The sequence below is a fragment of the Oryzias latipes genome, chromosome 3 (genome assembly GCF_002234675.1).
Source record: "Oryzias latipes chromosome 3, ASM223467v1".
NCBI lineage: Eukaryota > Metazoa > Chordata > Actinopteri > Beloniformes > Adrianichthyidae > Oryzias > Oryzias latipes.
This window is the reverse complement of record NC_019861.2, coordinates 31368316-31388912: the sequence shown is the minus strand read 5'-3', so window position 1 is coordinate 31388912 and position 20597 is coordinate 31368316. Positions and strand designations below refer to the sequence as shown.

Below are 20597 nucleotides of genomic sequence, written 5' to 3'. Positions count from 1 at the left end.
ATTCAAGGAAATGGAGCTTAAAGCATAAAGACTGGGGTCAGCTCTGCTGCCGCTCAGTCACAGAGACACAAAACTTTAGATTTTTATCTGACGTTTTGGCTACAACGCTGAAGATTTATACTCCACCAGAACGCTTTTTCGTTGGTTTGGGATGAAAACTCAAGCAAGCTAACGCAGGAGGCCTGTTTTAGAAACAAACTTCCCCTTAAGTTTAAACTTTACCAACTGAAGGCGGAGTTCCCTTTATCTTTCTAAAGACTCATCACAGATTTTTTTTTTTTCCCTCCCAGCAGTGGTCTAAAAACGGATTCAGACTGCCGAGCGACCTGCAGGGACGAGCTTATCGCTGGGGGGGGTGGTGAGGGTGAGGTATCTGCCGAGTTGCACAGCACCTGCTTTGAGCAAAGACGCGTCACGTGCGGATTGTGACGGAACGTCTCGTAGTAGTGTTGCTTTGACGTGTGCACAGCCACCGCAGAAGTCTTCCTCCAAACAGAAGGCACTTCAAAATAAAACCCCGCTTTACTGCACTTCACTGTTCAACCCACAGGGAAGCTTTTAGTGTTAGACACCAAAAAAACTCAAGTTTCTGTTTTCTTCGTAATCAAACTGGGCTTAAAAAGTCTTAGTCTGACAGTGAAATATGCAGAATTTGTTTGTGTTTTTGTTTAATTAGCTAAAAAATTGTAGAATTAAGTGCAAATAGGATGCAATCTTTACGTTTTTGATAATAAACCTGACAAAAGTTTGAAGCCTTCAAAGTAAAACTGACTTCCCTTTCAGAATCAGGCCACAAAAACTGATGTGATCCTAAAAAAACATTCAGAGATTGTGGAAACCCCACGTTATTAAAACGTTTTCTACTCTGAAAGTAAGAAATCTGCATCAAATGTCTAACATTTGACCCTAATGAGAACTAAAAGCACAGTCATTGGCTCTCAAAGCTTAATTTAACTCTTTATTGAAGCTTGTGAGTTTATACGTTGCACAAACTTTGATAAATAGCGTATGTGCACTCTTTATCTTTCAACAAAATGTTAATTAGAACATTAAGAGCTTTAGTGTGTTTGAATAAAAGCTGCTTAGAGATGTTGTAGTGTTGTGATTGCACACATTTTAGATGAATGTGCTTTAAAATAGAAATAGATCTCATCAATGCAGCGCTGCCTTTTAGTGTGAGGAGTATTTTGAGGAAGAAAATGGGATCTAACCGGGTTTTTGTGTTCAGCAGCAACAAGCTAAAGAGATTCTGTCAGGGAGACACATTTACATGATGTTAAAATGAAAGATTGAATATGTGGGCAATCTTAAGTACCGCAGGAAGTTGCATTTTTAGTGAAGACGTACATGCTAGTAAAATGTGGCATGAGGTGATGCAGCGTGTATCCAGCAGAGGGCACTACCAGCTGGTGATCAAAGCTTTGACAGCCAACTTTAAGTGACTGGTGGTTGTTTTGCAGCCAACTGAACCCAGACCTGGTCACCGAGTCGAGCATAAACACTTTAGTGCATCTGGGTATTCAAAGCTCATTAGAAACAAGGTGTTGGAAAAAAAGAAACCAGGTTTTAAAAAAGGCATCAGGAGATTAAAGCCAAAAAGGGAGAAACTCCTCAACGGCAGAAAATTATTTCTTTTCTGTTGAGACAAGTTCAGAAAAGATGCTGTCATGTGACTTTAAAACAGATTAAATTCCTTCCTGATAATGAGAGTGTATTTGTTCATAGGAAGGTCTTGCAGGGAAGGCCAGCTGCTGAATCCCAAAGGTACATATTATTGCCCACATGTTCCCCTTTGGCTTCATGTGTGGTTTAAATGGTTACGTCTCTGGTCGGTACTAAGAGCCACTGTGATCAGAGAATTCTAGGTTTAAACGATGATTTTTGCTAAATGGGTTTAGAAAACACTAGGGCTGTGTCCGAATTCCCACCCTGATCCCCAAACACTAAACTAAATGGTGCTATGTGTAGTGACCTGGATTTTGAAAGCTATTCGGACACCATGCTCACTACTTTTTTTTTTTTTTTTTTAAACAGCGGATATGATGTCATCGATTTCACCAAGTGTAAATCTCATTGATATGAGCGTTTTTGCGACGACCATTTATGAACCCGCTGTGTTCTGAAGTGGAAAACTTTGACATTTTATTTAAAAAATATTTAAATTCGTCTCAAAAATTGTTCAAACGCAATGCATTATGGTCTATATTCACCATTCAAGTGAGCATTGATGCCCAATGGTTTTTTGCAGAGATTTCTGGGAAATTTCTAGAGCACTTGATTTTGGAATTGCTCATTCGGACAGCACCACAGAATGGAGAGCACGCTATATAGTGAGCAGTGAAGGAATTTGGACGTAGCCGAGGAAAACTTCAGATTATTAAAACGGAGAACTTGGGGGGCTTTTCCGGAAAAACGGCACGACTTGACCTGAAAAGTGCAAAAGCTCCTCGCAGAGGCTGGACTTCCGCAGCGGCTGTGCCATCCGTCGCTGAAATGTGAGACCAGCAGTGAATCTGATCAGCACAGTGCACAATAAAGTGTCGTTCAAATAAACGTACAACTCTACACAACGAAGGGGGGTGTTTACAACACAACGCATTGACAACACAACACGGATACACGTATCAGGAAGATATTTTTCTAGCAATAATTGGGCACATTTAATGTGCCTTTCATCAGCATATCTCTATGACTCCACCCATCATCCACTCAGAAAACACACACATATTAAAACTTAATACTTTGGCTAATGTTTCACTTGCCTCTTACCAAAAATAACAAAAAATAACAAAGTTAGCCTCATTCTGATAGCTTCTCTCCTTTGATGCTTAAATGCACATGCAGTGTAAATAGAAATGCATTAGGCTACAAACAGCACGTATGTACAACTGTATCTTTCACTTTTCTCTCCTGATCTATATGGATGATTATCTCACAGTGTTCAATCATTGTGGAGGCATAAATGAATAAATAAGAGCCGATCAGGCAGATATCAAGGGTTTATATACAGTTCCGGCTGTAAAGATTAAGAAGAACCTGAAAGTCTAACACTGACGTTTGAGTACAAGTTGCTTAAATACCGCTAAGGTTTATAGTAATAAAATATTGAGGGGAAAGCGCTGAGAGCGTTTATAGAGTTTGAATTCTCACTCTCTAAGAATTCACTCGAAGAAAAGGATTAAAAATGTGTCTGAGCGACACAACAGAAAACGACGAGTAACTTTGGTGAGGCTGTTAAAGACCCACTCCGATGAGAAAACCTGTTCGTGTGGCATTTTATGGACGATGGAAGACATGTAGAAAGCAAACTAAACTTTGCTTTCCTGAATATTTCTTTATTCAAATCCTTGTGAGTCAGGAGCAGAGGGAGAAAAAAAAGAGCTTATTTGTGTCGTAGAAAATGCACTGAGCGGGCCACAAGCTCCCTGCTCCCACCTCTAAGCGGTGGGGAAGGTAAGGGGGGGCGGGGTTGCTGCACAACTCATGAGATCAATTTTTAATGATCTACTGCTGCTCTGCAGAAACTGTCCTACAAAACAACAGATTTTTTTGGATTTTGGCTAAAGAAAACAGCATAGTCGTAATCAAAATACCTAAAAATGATGATCGGAGTGGGTCTTTAAGGACAAAAAGAGGTTTCTAATCACAAGTTAAAATGTGAAACAAGGAGAAATAAATTGTAAGTTTGGTTAAACTGCAACATTAACATCTATTACAAGTTATAAAATTGAAATTATGGCCTTTTCTTTTTCTGTTTCCACAGAAACTTTTTTTCTTCCTGGGTTTGCTCTCCTGTGCATTATGTCTTCATCCGTCAGAAATGCTGTCGTTCCTGCACAGCCATAGTGCAGAAAGCGGATGAAAACGCACAACCACATGGAAAAGAACCGCTGAGTATGAGCTCTGAACTGTACACACATTGAGGCTTTTCAGTTGTGTTGCGATCACAGTGAAAGACCCTGAAACGGTTCGATTCCCGCGCCAAATACAGTGTTGTTGTGCTGTTTCCAGAGGAAACCTGCACACAGCGCCGTGTCCTCGTTGGCTGCTTTCTGTGAAAGTTTCAGAAGAGGCTCACCTTAAAAAACACAAACCACAGAAATGAGGTGGTTAAAAAAAAGTCTCTGCTGTTTTCAGGGGCATCTTGAAACTTTCAGAGAAACTTGGAGAACACTCTACTAAAACTTTGTTATAACCTTTATAATGATATACTGATAGTTGCTATACGAGTGTAGTGGAGCAGGTTGGTGGTTGGAGGTAGGGTTGGGAGGTATATCAGGATTGGACTTTACACAACTTTTGGTCTTTTTTTTCTTTTCTTCTTTTTTCTTAATACATTCCCACATATTCTGCTTGCATATAGTGACACCTGTTCCGACTGCTCCGCTTTTGCTGCTCCATCAGTCGTCCTCCAGAGACTCCATCTTGATCTCGTTCCCCACGCTGCTCCCCGCCTCTTCCAGCTGGCCGGCCGAAGCCGGGCTTCCGCCGTCCGCCGCGTTCTTCCCCAAACCTGCTGGGTCCTGAGGTTCTGACGGTGCTCTGTGAACGCTGGGCTCGTCTTGCAGAGAAGGGGAGGGTGGAGACCAGGACGCACCTGCTAGCCTGGAACCTTCTGCTGGAGCGACCGACGCCGATAACAGAGAGCGGCCAATCAGAGAGATGCCCCTCTGTCCTGACACGCCTCCTCTGGCCAGAGCAGAAAACCAGCCAGGAAATGGTGTGGGAACCTGGTGGAGAATGAAGAAGGAAGGTTAGCAGGTGTTGGAAAGCTTAGGATTGTCTGGAGGTTGATGGGACGTACCTGGGTTGGAGAAGACAAATCAGCTCGACTGAAAGCCAGCTGCCTGGCTGAAGCTCTCTTGTCTAATAGGGACGCCTCGCAAGCCTGCGTCAGTGCACGAGAAAGAAAATGCAAACAAAATTGTTTATAAAAGATGCACACGCATGTCCCGAGTGGAAGAGTATAACCTCATCTGAGGATCACCTGGTCGGGGAATTCATTCCCGTCCACCTCATCACTGACCGACTGACCTCCTGGACTCTGGACCTCGATCCCATGGCTCTCGAGGATGGCTGCTTCTTCAAAAACACAAAGTCATCATAGCATATCAACTCCAGCGGGAGAGGCAGCCGCTAAATCCGATGCCCCTCTAACAGAAAAACCTCATTTTTGGTGCTGCAGACAGAAAATTCCAGACTGAGGGATGCAGCGAGCAAATGCATTCAACTTAAACATCAACAGAGGTAGATATTACCTATGTTGGCACGTCTCTTGATGTCTTTGCGGCGGTTGGCAAACCAGTTGTAGACCTTTAAAGAAGTAACTCTTTCCAAATCAGACAGCTTCTTCCCTTTAACACACAGACCAACTGTCGATAAACGTTAAAAAATTAAACATTCATCTCCACTCCTTAAACTATGCCTTTGACTCTGGTTAGTGGTTCCTTCAAAGCCTTCTCTCTAAGCATCACAGCCATGGTTCTTTACTTTAATGTCTTTCAATACATTTACCATATACATGACAGTGGGACGTTCCATTTTCATGATGTGGTCACATGAGCCTAAACGGGAACTGTAAGTCACACCTGCGATCCCTCTCCTCTCTATGACGCTCCACGGGCCCAGACAACCCAAAAACCCGTACAGGTGGATGTGACCAAGGCTTAAAGTAAGGAGTGTCCATGATCTATGGCTAACCACTCACCTGGTTTTTGAATCACAGCGTTACAGGCTGTGGCAATCTCTTCTCTTTTGGCTTCGTCGGGGTACTGGTTTTCGCTGAAGTAGCTGCATGAAAGAAAACATTGTGCTTGAATTCTTCTTCTCAGACCTGCGAGTTTAGCCTACGCTCCTCTTTCTGAGGGCTCACCTCTCCATGACGGCAAGACACTCTTTCCTCCACGTGAAGCGGCTCCCCCGTCTCAGACGGAAGCCCGTGGGGGCCGAGTTGAATGGGAGCGGGGTCTGGTGCCACTCCACCATGTCGTCCAGAGCTAGAGGGGCAGCTCGCATGGCTAGGGTGGCACCTGGAGTCGGAGAAATTAAGCTTCAATAATTCAGTGCTCGTCCAGCTAAAAATAGAGACGTTTCGTCCCTCACAGGCCAGTGAGGAAGCTCGTTTTTACGAGACACTGAGGGTTCAAATTTAACCCAAAATAACTGTTATTTGGTTTCAGTTTTTGTTTCTGTAATTATAGACATCTGACAATGCCAGAGGAAAATTCATAAACAGGCCAGTTATCAACAGAATCTCTGAATACAACTGATTTATACCTCCCAAAACACATAAATGTGCGTTTAAAAAAAGGGATTTACTCTTAATTAATGTCATTTAAAGACCCACTCCAATAGAATTGGTGTTTTTAACGTGCTGTTAACATTGTTGCGTCAGTTCTCTGGTGATCAGGGACATTTATAAAGAAACTTAAGCTAAAAAAAGTGCATTTCTGAGTATTTATTCTAACAGCCATGCATTGAAGGCAGATGGACCATAATGGGGAGGGGAAGGAGGGTGGGGTCACTTTATTGAACTTCTGCCGCTTTAAAAGAAGCAATGTCCCTAAAAACAAAACATTGTTTATGTTTTTGGCTATAAATAGCGTAATCCTACTTAAAAGAGGACTGGGAACGCTTGAAAATGCACCAAGAGATGATTGGAGTTGGACTTCAAAGATGCACTAGACTGGTTGCTGTTACCGGGGTTGGTCTTCTCCAGCTGGTACCAGCGGAAGAAGGCTCTTTTCTTCTGCTCGCTGAGGTCCGATCCCTGCTGCAGGAGCCAGTGAGAGATCCGACTCTGGCTGATCCCTTCAAAATAAGGGAGGCGGGGGTCACCCGGCGGAAGCCACACTTGATTATACCTATTGGTTTTTCGGATGCTCACCTGTTACCTGAGCAACCACTGCCTGGGAGATGCGTCTGTTAGCTAGGAAAGACTTGATCTCTTCTTTGATCACCGCACTGTCTCTCCTACGGCAAAACAAACACAAACATCAAGCTTGACATTTGCATACGCACTTTACACACGGCACTTTATCACCAGATCAAATGGCAGCGAGAGCCCGAATCCTGCTGCATTCTTTTTTTCTTCATCATTCTCATGCCGACTTGATTTCAATCTTCACACATGTTAAAATCAATATTGCTTTGACTGCCATCAGGCGGCTGCAGACTACAAATGAGCAGCACGGCTGTGTGTGTGTGTGTGTGTGTGTGTGTGTGTCAGCCTCCGTGGACAGAGTCGGGCAGATTTCCTCAAAACATATTCTGATTACGGCCGACTTCGGGACCATCACAGCCTCTGCAGCAGGTGCATGCATGCAAGGATGTGCATTACTAACAATCTGTTGATTATTGCCATCAGATCAGACACGACAACCCCTAGAAATTCAGACAGACAGACATTCAGATCATAAATTCTCATCTAGTCTCAAATAATGTCTAAATGTTTCATGTAAGAGACAGAGGAGAGGAAAACAAGAAAAATACCAGTAGAAATGTTCTTTTTGAGTACATTTACAAACTCATTTATAACTAATTTCCCTAAGTACCCACATTCTTGGTTACAGGTTTCCATAAGCAGGTTAGTAGATGATGAGAACCTGCTTTCCTTAAGGTAGATTTATTTTTCTTCTTTGACAAAAGGCACCTGATATTTAGCTTTAAAGCTGAAGAGCAGCTAAATGAAACGAGGAACCAAATGAACAGAAAATAGTAACATGGTAGATCAAAAAATCGTATGTTAAATGGTTTGTAGTACCAGTGTGTAAATAAAATCAACGGATGCTGCTGATACACAGAACATAATAATAAAACAACCCATTATCAGGTGTGGAGAGGTCGTTGAATACATGTGACTTTGATTTAAAAGTTTACAGTTGATTGATAAAATTTCCATTTCCGACCAATGTCATTTGGTTATGAAAAACTCTTCACAAAGCTAGACGTGGGTGGAACGTTCCTGAATAAAACGGATCATTTCTTGCATTTTACACCAAAAAGCAGGCTACACAATCTGTCAATCAAACAGTGGATATGGAGGACAAGAGGCCCTACCTACTTTTACCGAGGTAACTGATTGGTCGGTTTATACCTTTAACTACAGAAAAAAAATTAGGACTAGCAAGAAGAAAATGTTAAGAAAAAGGTATTAAAGCAAGCATGGTTATTCTGACCAATAGAATGAGTGAGAAATAGCTGCTTATTTCTCTACAGAAGTCAATGGGAGCCAGCGGGTACTTCCTGTTTGGAACATGAGAGGGGAGGGGTTACTCTTCCCAGTTCTTATATACAGTCAATAACTGAAAAGATATTACAAAAACAAATCATACACTAATCCCTGAGACTCTCACATAACATGTGATGTTGTCTATGCAACAGTTCAAGTTGGCTCCACTCACGTCATGCATGAGAACAAAAATGTACATTTTCAAAAAAGATCAAGATCTTGAAACAGTTTCATTCAAATTCCAGCGATAAATCTGATTAGCCAGCAGTGCCAGAAAGAGAATAAACAAAAGCTGGGAAACCTCAACAAACCAAAGCAATGTTTAGATGAGAACAGGAAAAAGAATTACATTTGCCTTATTTCTGACTGATCATCATTACAGGTGGATTAAAGAAATAAAATGATACTGAATCAATTTTAAATGAAAAATATATTTCCATTAATCAAACTTATTGATAACTTTTCCTGAAAAACTGCTTTTTGGTAGTTTATGTTAGAAAGTATAATTTTATTCATGGAATTTCCTCCTTTTTTTGTGAATCTAACCAAATTAAATTGATTTATAATGGAAATCTAATTAATAAAAGTCATAAACTTTTATATCAAAATCCAATTCAGTATTTTGTCAGAAATATTTGCCATAAGAAGGTCCAGCTCAGTTTTTTTCCAAACAAACAGTTTAAAATTAATCTCTGATGTTCTTAGGAGTTCAAAGAAAACAGCATATTTGGCTTTTGGCACAAATGAAAGGTCAGAGTTTCAGTAATTTTCTTTTTAATAACAAAAATCAAGCATTTTGGTCCATTACTTATTGAGAACATTCTTATTCAGCCCGACAGGAAGTATAAATGTTGGACTTTTCTCTTTCATCTATCTTTAATATCAGCTGATCTGTCAGAATAACAATAACTATATTATTGCACATTAATTCTAGTTTTTGGATGACCTTTCTCTTCCTATTTGACACATTTTGAACAGCGGCTGGGTAGCTCGGTTGGTAAGGTGACTACCACGCAGGGACCCAGGGTTCGATTCCCGGAGGGGAATGAACAATGGTACTGGGGCAATTGCCATATCAAGGGCGAGCAATTAACATCACCCAATGAGGGCCCTTGACGCTACTGCCTCCTGAGCGCGATTCGGCTGCAGCTCACCGCTCCCCCAGGGGACGGGTCACATGCGGAGAACAAATTTCCCATTGTGGGATAAATACGGTCTAATAAAAAAATATTTATATATCTTTTCCTTATAACATCATAGTTTAATTGGTAGCTTTATACAAACATTCCAGCACAAGCAGATCCATTCTATGAAACGACATTTAAGAAGTGAGTCTTTTCTCCATCCCTGATGACACATGAGAGGTAACATGGACCGACCGGTCAGACTGCTCAGGTCTTACCTCATCAAGTCCTCCACCTTCTCATCCACGTCGAGGTAGTCCTCGCTGGCCTCGAAGGTGTAACCTGATCCAGGTACATTCCCGCCCACCACACCGAGTGAGAACCGGGGCGGGGAAAGCTTCCCATTGGTGACGGGCACCAGGCCGTTCTGCACCACAGTTGGCACCATGACCGGTGAGGCGGGAACCGGCAGAGGTGGAGACGCGGTGTCGAAGTTGTTGGTGGGCGACAGTGAGAGCCGGTGTTCGGGAAAAGTTGTCTGAGTTGAGGTGGAAGTCATGGAGGAAGAAGCGAAGGCAGGGTTGGAGGAAGACGTGGGTGGTACATAGGAGGGTTTACAGGCCAACTTGTGTCCATGCTGCCTGTCTATGTGGTCCAGCGTGTCCAGAGCATGGAGGACCTCCGCCTGGGTGATTCCAGTCCGCCGGAGCCTCTGGAGGAGGTCGATCTGCTCGATGGTGAAGCGAGGCTCCTCCCTCTGCTGGAACATTCTGCAAAGAAAAGCAAGATGCAAGATTCATGTTCGTTCAGGGATGATTTTCATTGGAAAGTTCAAATTAAATGCTTTTTTCAGATGATCAAACTGGACTTGGACATTTTATGAGAACTGTGCATCACTGCCAAAATACTGAACCAATTCACAAGTTCACAGTTGAGTTTAATTCAAATTTTTCCCCCTCTTCAAAACGCATTTTATTTGGTTATGAAAAACACTTTGACGTAAGTAATTGTATAAAATAAATAAATGTAAAACTTTCATGAATTAAATAATTGAATTTGATACATCGATGTTCATTTTCTGAATAAAGATGGAATCACTGATAAACCCAGCCCTCCATTTGATTGCAGACATCTGGACAAACATATTTGTTTCATAGAATCAATGTGCACCAGCTCCAGAGAGAGAAAATCTAAAGTCACATGAATGAAGCTGAAAATGTGACTGAAAAAGAGTATAATTTATCTAGAATATGGGAAAAAGCTGGAATTCAAAAAAAAAAAAAAAAGCTTTCCTTTGTTCCATCTGAATTGTTTTTGGTTTTGGCTGCAGTGAAAACCTCTGACCTGCGGGGCTTTCAGTTGTCTCCAACAGCACTTTCAGGCTGGCTTTGACCTTCAATGGCATCAGATGTTACTAAGAACTTCTTATCTGGGTTCTGAATCGGGTTGGACACCATTTCCAAATGATTTGATTCTGATATTGTTTCCCTTGAGAAATGCATATTTATTCAAACAAAATTACAAAACACACAAACTTTTTATTTTTCGCTGTTAATTTTCTACTTGTAAAGTAACAATCAGAAGGAACAAAGTTCTGTGCTGCCTCAGCGTTAATAAGTTGAATAAATTCTAAATAATCCGGTTTATGTGAGTCTCACTGACTCTGAGCGTCACTTGAATGAACCGTAGTGGGAGGTTCAGGAGCCTACCGATTAGGGCTGCACGATGCGAGGAAAACTCGCCATTTGCGATATTAGTGATCAACATTGCGATGACGATATAACTTAAGACACATAAAAAAATGGCACAACAGCTAAATACATAATTTCCCTTTCACTGCAAACAGTTCAAATAAGAGTCAACAAAACTTATTATTATGCTTACATAGGAGGTGAACATCTAACATAAAAGGGCTTCATCCGATTGGTCAAACGTATAAAGGGATTTATTTGATTCATTGAAATGTCTTCAAACAATCTTATGGTAGCTTGAAGTATTTAGATTACCGTTTACAGTTTTTCTCAGTCGCTTTAGTACAATTCTCAGATCAGAATGAAATTCCCAAAACTATTTGTTCAATTTTCACATCATGATGTCACTTGTGCACATCATATAAGCAGTTTCTCACTTCTTTGAACAAGTTGCAATTGCTTTGGTACATCCATGCAAATAATTAAGTACAATTCTCTGCTCTTTGCTAAATTATCAATTGTTTATGTCATGTTGATCAAAATGTATTATGTAGTTCACTGTGCAATAGTCTTACTCCTCAAAACACCTAGTCACTAGTTCATCGTATAAGTCATTAACTGCAGAATGGTTGACCAAGTTGTCATAATGTGACAAACATATTTCTATACATCTCCAGTATGTGTTTTTGTCTAAATCTGTCCTGAATTGGTAAATTGCTCTCAGGTGACTTGACTTCCTCTAACAAAGGTGCATCTCATTGACAGTGAAAAGGCAAGTATATACTGTATATGGCAGAAGCACAACACAATGTTCTATGTCTGACAATGGAAGGACAAGGAATTGGGCGGGGTCAACAGCCAGAGAGAAGAAGAAGAGGAAGAGTAGTGAGGTTGCGTGGTGGAGGAGTTAGGGGGCAAAACCGAGGAAGAGGCCGAAGACATGTACGTGTTCCTGATGAGATGCGGATGGAGTTCATTTCACGCTACTCTCCTTTCCTTACTGTAACCCTATTGAAGAATTTTTCTCAGCATGGAAATGGAAAGTTTATGATCGCCAGCCACATACACAAATGACCCTCCTGGCTGCCATGGATGCAGCGTGTGATGACATCACAGCAGACGTCTGCAGAGGCTGGATAAGACACTCTAAAAGATTCTTTCCACGCTGCATTGCAAGAGAGGATATTCGCTGTAATGTGGATGAGAATGTGTGGCCTAACAAACAGGAACGACAAGAGGTGTAGGAAGACCACACCAATTCCTACTGCACTGCCTGCACTGTTGTACAGAATATTGTCCTATCTTTTTTTCCCTTTGTGTTACTGTTTGCAGTGGGTTTTTTCTATGTTGGTATGACATGGTCGGCCAACAAATTACAAAATGAACAGTAAAACTGTAAATGTGAATCTTGTCCAGTCTCTTGCAATCAAACAAAAAATGTGTAACTTACATTTTACAATAATTGTCATTAAAACTTTAGCCATAGTTCACATCAGAACCTCCCTCTAAAGTACACAGTTATATTGACAACATGACTAAGTAATTTGACTGTCTTGTTCGTAGACAATGACACAAGGACTTGACATTCTGATGGCACTGACATGTTCAATGACATAAAGACTTAGTTTTGAGAGATGAACTAAAGATTTTGAGCAAGTTACAGGCTTTTGCAAGAAATCCATAGTGTTTTGCTGTTTGTACAAATTGTTTGGAGAAATGCACACACGTATTTGCAAACTTCAATTCTGATCTGAGAATTGTACTAAAGCGACTGAGAAAAACTGTATAGCAATTTCCGCCGACTTTTGCAATTTGCATATTGCACAGCTTGATATCGTGCAAACAATACATTTGCAGGCCTACCACTCAGATTGACAACATGAATTTCTTTATAAGAAACTGGTTTTGAATAAAAATATTCTTTCAAAAGTGATAGTGGCCACTCAGTCTGTGCCTAAAAACTATCTAATTGGATACCCAGCAATATTTCTAAACAATACCGTTCCTCAGAACTGTGAATTCTGGGTAACTGATCACACATGAAGGATGCTCTATGAATTTGATGCTGATTTTTTTTTCTTTGTATTTCTAATAAACATTGAAGCATTTTTTATCCAAACTCTGAACATCAGATGGATAAATGTGCATTCATCGCCTCTAGAAATAACATACTAAGACAGAAAAATGTCATGCCTGCAATCCTGAATAGGCTTTTACTTTTGACCTCACTTTAAATGTTACGAAATTAAGAAATAATTAAGCATTTACACATGAAATGAATAACTAGTGCATGAAAAATTATCATCTGTAAATTAAATTAATACCATCTTCACCTATTAAACAGCACAAGGATCATACAGAGACAACAGTCTCGTTTTTCTGTTTCCTGCCCCCAGAACATAATACATGAACAGGCCCACAAACAAACCCTCAACACTGTTCTGCAGCTGTGATCCAGTTATTAACTGCATTCCTCCAGACTAAATTAGGCCTTTTTTCCCCCTGAAGATGTTTTTAAATGCACTATTCATTTGAAGTTATGCAAATGAGCCCCGTTCATCAGGAGCTATTGTGTTCAGACAAAATGCATACTCACTTTCCATGTGGCTCTGCCTCATAAACCGTTCCTTTTCATGGGGTATATTTTTATGTTTCATATCACTGCAGCATAAGAGAAGTAAATCTGATATTCATAAAGCTGGTCTGAGAGCAAAAGGGCTCTGGCAAAGAGAGGGCGATAAAAAATAAAAATAAAAAAGATAACAGCTTTCTTTTCTTTCAGCCGCAGAGGAGAAAACAGGCAATATCAGAAAATCTAAGTCAGCAGGCATGTCAGCGTTACAGATATAAGGGAGAGGGATAGAAAGAAAGCGAGCGAAACTGTGCATCCTGGGAAAAATGCCAATAAAACTGCATTTCAAGCAGATGCATAATTTTCACCCAGCTGCATAGAATGACTCACAGTTGCTCTGATACAAATAATCAATGCAGGCGTGCAAAATAAATATGACCTGTTAACTGTTACATAGAAATGATTTTTCTGTGGTACATTAAAATCAAATTAAAGTATCCCCCATTCAAGAGGTTTGGGGGGGGTTCTTTCCTTATTTTGTTCATTTGTTTAAACATATTTTTAGCATATGTAGATATCTTGTTTCCTGCAACTCTGCTTCCTCTCCCTTATGAAAAAACAATTGAATTCCAAAAGATATGAAAAACCCACAAACATTTGCAAATACTAAAAGACAAAGCAACAGTTTCTGTTGTCCTTTGAAAAAAATGCTCTAGAAAAGGACATAATCCAGCTTTGACTTAAACACAAAGTAAGGAAAATTCTTCCCCCAGTAGTTTTTTTTAATTCTTTACTAAATGTTTTTTTCTTATCAAAAATAAAAAGGAACAATATAAATAAATGTAAATAACCTGTTTATTTTTCCTAAATGTGCTGAGAGCATTACTTCACATTTATGTGAGGAATACTAGCTCGTTACATTACATTCAAATCGTTGTAATAAAACAACCCTAAAGTTTAAAGTGAGTTGGAAAATGTTTGCTTCCAATTTCAGAGGGTTGTTTACCGAAACCACTTAAAAAACAATTCACGACGTTTGACTTCTGTCTTCAGGGGACGCATCAAGTTCCAGGTATGGTTATGGTGTTAAATGGATGTTCCATTTTCTATAGATGATCCATGATGGCTCCAGGTTGGTATACATTCTTCTACTGTTAAAGTGAATGATTAACAGTCTTCCTGCTCGGTTAAAAGACTTTTTGAAGTTCTCTAAGCTGTTATATTTGCTGTCCATGTTTTCTTGAAGAAAAAAAAACGTGCTATCATGGTCCTCCTGTGGGTTGTTATCAGTAAGTTGAGGTCAAGTTGTTCACAGTTCGGAATTCTCCGTATCAAACGTTGACTTTTGTTTGTTTTCTCGCCTCAAACATCCAGTGAAGATCTCAGTTTGTATGTCTTGCTACATATCTTATACTCTGACTGCTGTGATCAAGACCTTCTCCAACTCCTCCATATTAATTTGATAAATATTTTACAGTTTCTCACCAGTGTTCTAAGTTTTCTCCTTTTTCTTCCAGTTTTTTTTGTCAATTTCCACAATTGTTTTAGTCAGATGCTCATTCTAGTAGACTCTGTTCCCTTCAGTATGTTCTTGCTTTACATCCTGGGAAATCCCTTTGGAGTAGAGCCTCCACCTGTTGCTAAGCAGAGCTCCTCACCAGCTCACTGGGTTCCTCCTCGTTGTCCCTGCATGTGCACATGACCGTGGTATCATCTTTAGTCCGGTGATTACACTGGGTTATTCAAGTCATCCACTCGTTTCTCGAGTTTAACGTCTTTCTACAGACTTGGGGATCGTAGCCTCCTGCTGGATCGCAATTAGTGTTGTGACCTCAGCCATCAAAGGGTTATTTTTTCTTTCACTTAATCCATTTTTTTGGATCATGGTAAGTGATTGTTTTTCCACAATAAATTAGGTTTTTAAATGTTAACTACCGACCGCTGCTACCATGGTGTCCAACTGGAATTCAAAGCTGATCCTCTGACGTCTTCCAACTTCCTGTCATCTCTGACAGCGTCTACAAGCCTCATCTCTAGTCTTTCCTTGGGCTTCCTTCCTGACAGCTTTAAACTCAACGCCCTATAATTATCCCTTTAGCACAGCAGTAGTTTCAAACTACTGTTATTTGTTTAATTAAAGACACACTCCAATGAAAATCGCATCTTTGGTGTTTTTAACTTGTTCTTGTATGGAGGGATATTTCTGCCACTACGTTACACACAAAACTTTCTAAGTCGCAAGTGAAAATATTAGATATTTGCTTTTCATTTTTTTTTTTGCTTTCAAAAACTTTTTTGCGTTTGCAAAACACACGTTTTCGCATGCGTTGTGTCAAATCTCGCTTTTTTTCTATCTTTGATTTTGCTGAGTTACGTTTCAGTTTGATGTGACGAAGCTGCTCCAACCAATCAGGTGTCTTTGTCTCATAGCGATGCGTCTGGGAGGCAGACATGGACTTTGGACTTTGTATCGGTTCTGTTCTGGGATTCTGCCGTTTTCAACCATTCTGGCCCGTTTCTCTCAGAGTAAAACCCAGAAAGAGCAGCAAAGCAGCTTAAAATAAACCAGAGTTTTGTATTTATTTAGTGACCAACGTGTTTAAAATGTCTGCAGCAGAAAAAAAACATCTGACCTCCGACTCTGTCCAGCCGGAAGTAACACTTTTTAAGATTTGTATCTGAACTATTGTTTTATTTTTATCAATAAACGTTGAAATATTACGAAAAAAATAGCCTTTTTTTCATGAGTATTTTTTTTTTACTTTGGACAAACGCTCACGTGTTCTAAAAGATAAAGACACTGTGAAAATGAACATAAAAGTTAAAAATGCTTCTTATGCTAAATACATTGAATCTACTGTGGTGAGCCATCATCATTGTACTCTTCACTGCTGTTCTAATCTAATCCCAAACACTTGTGCAGCATGAAATAATATGTGCTTTAAATATTTTATTGTTTTAACAAACAGATCTTAAAGAAATTCAGACTTTTTACCAATATTTTGCTCTGCAGGATTCACAGATCACACACTGGCCTGTTGATTTAATGTCAGCAGATAAACTTGACAGTTTATTTTACAGTTTCCGGAGATCCTCTGCCATAAATTCACAAATCTGACTTATTAAAAATTAATCAATGCTAAAAAAGAAAGAAAGTATGAATTATTGTTAAATTGATAAAAAATGAAAACGTCTTCATCCAAAGAGACAAAATTGAGGGTAAACAGAGTTGCTTCGCTTTCTGAGCCTCAGTAGCAGACACCATGTTAGATAAATACAGCGATTTGATTGGTTAAAATCTGGACCAATCAGCAGCTGTTTGATGGCTGCTTCGTCGCGCTAAACTGAAACAAATGTCAGCAAAATCAAAGATAGGGAAAAAAGTGAGATGACAACTTTTTTAGCAGTGGCAGTCGTATCACGTTAAATCGAGCTCAAAGTAGTCAAAGCGAGATTTGATAAAAATGCATGCGAAAACACATGTTTAGCAAACGCAAAGTAGTTTTGGAAAGCAAATATTTAATATTTTCATTTGCAACTTAGAAAGTTTTGTGTGCAACGTGGTGGCAGAAATATCCCTCCATATTCTTCTGGCACGTTAAAGAGGACACATATAGAGAAAATGCCTCTTAAAATTGCATTTCTTGAACTTCTTTATTTCAATTGTTGTGAATCAGGCTGGTATTTGGTTTAGAAAAATGTACAGCTGAATAGCTCCAATACTGCTCACCATTTTTGTTGAACTGCTAATGTTAGGTTGGGGTTGTGAGGAGCTGTAAGTTAGCGGGAGAGGATGCAAGCAGATGGATGATGGGAAACGGGTCAGGTGTGTTATGCCATAACAGCTCAGAGGCAAATCTCTAAAGAACTCCTACTGCTCTGCAGAAACTATGCCCTGGAAAATGACAGCTTCTCTTTTTTAATTTTGACAATAAAACAGAATATTGCCCTGCGACAGACTGGCGAACTGTCCAGGGTGTCCCCTGTCTTCGCCCACAAATGGCCGGGATAGGCTCCAGCAGCCCCGTGACCCCGAAAGGGATAAAACAGCAGAAGATAAATGAGAATGAATGCATGAAAACAGAATTATCATAATTAAAAGACCACTGGGAACACCTTTAACTAAATCAAACGTCTGTAACAGAGTCAAAGCTGTTACAGGAGGTCACCTTTGGCATTCAGGTTTTATGGTTTAGAGATGTCTCCCCCTACCAGTTCTGCATTAGTCTATTGGTCCCACCAGTCACTATAGAAGCAGTGCTATTGCATTCCTAATGCAATTAAACATGCTGAGAATTTGTGATGCGACAGCCTTCCATCAACACTTGAACCTGCAAACACCCTGAGACCTGCACGGCTTGAATTTATTTGTCTTCAGGTACATGGGTGTACCGACAAGTCTAAGGACCGCAACAGGTCTGTGCAGAGAAAGACATCAGACAGTCGAGCTTTCACAACTCCACTTATCCGTCCATTTTATTCCAAACACACTTTTTGTGTCGTATTTACCGTATTTTCCGGACTATAAGTCGCACCGGAGTATAAGTCGCACCAGCCCAAAAATGCATTATAAAGTAGAAAAAAACACAGATAAGTCGCACTGGACTATAAGTCGCATTTTAACTTTCACAACCTTATATGACACAATCATAGCAGACTGTTTATCTCATAATTTCACAGTAATTTTTTCTCAAACTTATTTATTTATTCCTTTCATGAAGCATCATTGGCCAACTAATACTCTGTTTTCATCCTGTATTTGTAGAAACAGTTGTCATTTTTATTGCATTTCTGAATCTATAAAATCATTGGAAAATAGAATATTATGTTGTTAGCCTTCAAGATCTTACTGTAAAAAAATGATTTGCTGATTCTCTGAGTCACTTAACATACTCTTAACACTTAACATACCTCATACATCAAATTGACCCAGGAACATCATCTCTGTTCCTCACAAATGAACATAACAGGAGGGTTAACAATGTATTTATTTCAATTTATTTCTAATATAAGTCGCTGCGGGGTATAAGTCGCACCCCTTGCCAAACTATGAAAAAAAGGGTGACTTATAGTCCGGAAAATACGGTAAATGATGGCTTCTCTGTTTTAAGTTATTTCTCTCGATGCCCGTTTGTCAAAACTTAGGAAGGAGCAGTCTCATCACGTGGTTCGGTTTCTCACAGCTCTGAAAGTTCTGAACCCTGCAGAGGACTGGGAGGACCGGGAGGAGCTGGAGAGCCTTCAGCAACGGCAGACGCCGCATAACTCCATGTGAGACGCCAAATGGTGTCAGTATTACATGAAAGTACAGGTCTAGTGTAAACTATTTTGACAGGATGAGTCCAGACCGGGGCTTTGCATTTGACCGCATACAAGAAACAACAGCATTTCTGACCTCTTGACCTCTGGCTTCTCTAAACAGAGGATTCCATTACAATCTAGTTAAGGAAGGAAACGTTGTAAATTACTGTTATTATTACTAATTCTGTACAAGTTGGAGACACACTTGGGAGGGAACTACAAGTTTGTCCTGGAAGGATTGGCTGATTCAAGAGCAATGTCACAGCATTAGGCGGACGCGTTAAAGGACAACTGTAAACAGAACCTGAACCCACTGAACCGCCAACGCTCCGGACCAGACCAGACGTGGCTCCGTCCGGGCCGTTGCAGGCGCGTGCCAACAGGGCACGCGCCTGCAACTTCCAAACCGGACTCGGAGCAACTGACCAACTTACTGCTGCTGACGCACCAAGTTGATCAGATTTGAATTATTTGTAAAGATGATGAATTTGGACCCTAAACAGATCAATTATGCTGCTTTAAAAACTAGTAATGAGATAAAAGATGTGTAGGCAATAATCAAACTGCCTCCTAAACGAGTCCATTGTATTGATTTAAAGAAGAAAAAAAAGGGGGGGGGGGGTAGCTATTTTCGTCGCGCCAAATTATGTCCCACGAAGAAAAACCGCGTTGTCATAACCAGCAGTAAATAAAGGCAACAAAAAAGTTGACGTTACATTTGCTTGAACGTAAACCAAACGGAAGCCGAGGGTGTCATTATTCACAGGAGACCGTTCAGGTGGAGTGAAACTAAGCCGCCAAGCAAACCAGCACCACTGACCGTTTTTTTTCCGGGACTTTTTCAGATCTGACTCACTGTACAGGAAAAAAAGAGAAATGCACCAGGAGCTGGGGCGTTTCGATAGGGCTGCAGTTGGGGCTTCAGCACTCACCTTATTCCAGTCCGAGAGCCTCCACAGGCGGTCGTTTGGTCATATATCTGGTGCCTTGAGGCGCAAGGACTGACAGTTTTCCCAAAATGTCTCCCCCTGCTTCTAATTGGGCTTCAATCCGCCGTCAACCACATTCGCCTTTTGTCCGGCAGACAGACGCCATGTTGATAATCACGCAAGGGCACATGGGAATTGTAGTTCCATCAGTTTATTGTACAGGAATGTGAAGACCACTTTCCCCAGGTGGAAGCCTTGAAAATGCCAGTTCAGAAAGTTTGTTGTAAACCATGATTAAGTTTTTTAGGTAAGGTTAATTTGAATCCTATTAAAATTATTCCTCCAAAATAATATGTAAATAACAATAACCTCTCTTAAAATACAAATAAGATTTGAGAACAAAATAAATGTCTGAGTTTTTGTATAAAGGAGTTCAATCTATTCTTTTCCTGTCTAAACTTTATTTTAAAATCCTTAAAATTTAAATAAAGTCAATTTTTAATATATGGGGATAAAGAAAATTTCAATCTCCCTCATTTGAATTAAACTTTTTTTTATAGATACTTTTTTCAAAGTTATAAATATTTTTGATGCATTTGCCTAACTGAGCCACAATGGAAAAAATATCAATCGTCAGTTTTTACTTTAGTCTTCTGTATTCTTAAACTGACATACTTTCAGTCAACCTTTTGACAAAAAATAAACTACCAATAATCACAATAAATACTGAAGATTTATCTTTTATATTTT

At 40.0% G+C, this 20597-nt stretch overlaps 1 protein-coding gene across 3 annotated transcripts; it reads right to left on the bottom strand.

The window, feature by feature from the left end:
- Positions 1-269: 269 nt before the first annotated feature.
- LOC101168446 (homeobox-containing protein 1-like) lies at positions 270-20034 on the bottom strand. 3 transcript variants are annotated; one of them, XM_004067456.4, is made up of 10 exons: positions 19851-20034; positions 9633-10124; positions 6887-6972; positions 6700-6810; positions 5873-6029; positions 5708-5790; positions 5259-5354; positions 4988-5082; positions 4805-4888; positions 270-4730 (listed from the first exon to the last, which is right to left on the bottom strand). In XM_004067456.4, exons 2-10 carry the CDS (start codon positions 10121-10123, stop codon positions 4401-4403), a joined length of 1533 nt encoding a protein of 510 aa, XP_004067504.1. In that variant the 5' UTR covers position 10124; positions 19851-20034; the 3' UTR covers positions 270-4400. The 3 variants fall into 3 exon arrangements, with proteins under 3 accessions (XP_004067504.1, XP_011492150.1, XP_011492146.1); XM_011493848.3 differs by having other exon boundaries at positions 4988-5076; XM_011493844.3 differs by having other exon boundaries at positions 4988-5079; positions 19851-20033.
- Positions 20035-20597: the final 563 nt, after the last annotated feature.

Bases quoted from the DNA above. Each gene is read 5' to 3' on its own strand.
- LOC101168446 (XM_004067456.4), bottom strand. From the start codon at position 10,123: ATGTTCCAGCAGAGGGAGGAGCCTCGCTTCACCATCGAGCAGATCGAC. The intron at 6,973-9,632 runs GTAAGACCTGAG...GTTTTGCCGTAG, and splicing joins AAGGTGGAGGACTTGATGAG to GAGAGACAGTGCGGTGATCA. The intron at 4,731-4,804 runs GTACGTCCCATC...ATTCTCCACCAG, and splicing joins ATTTGTCTTCTCCAACCCAG to GTTCCCACACCATTTCCTGG.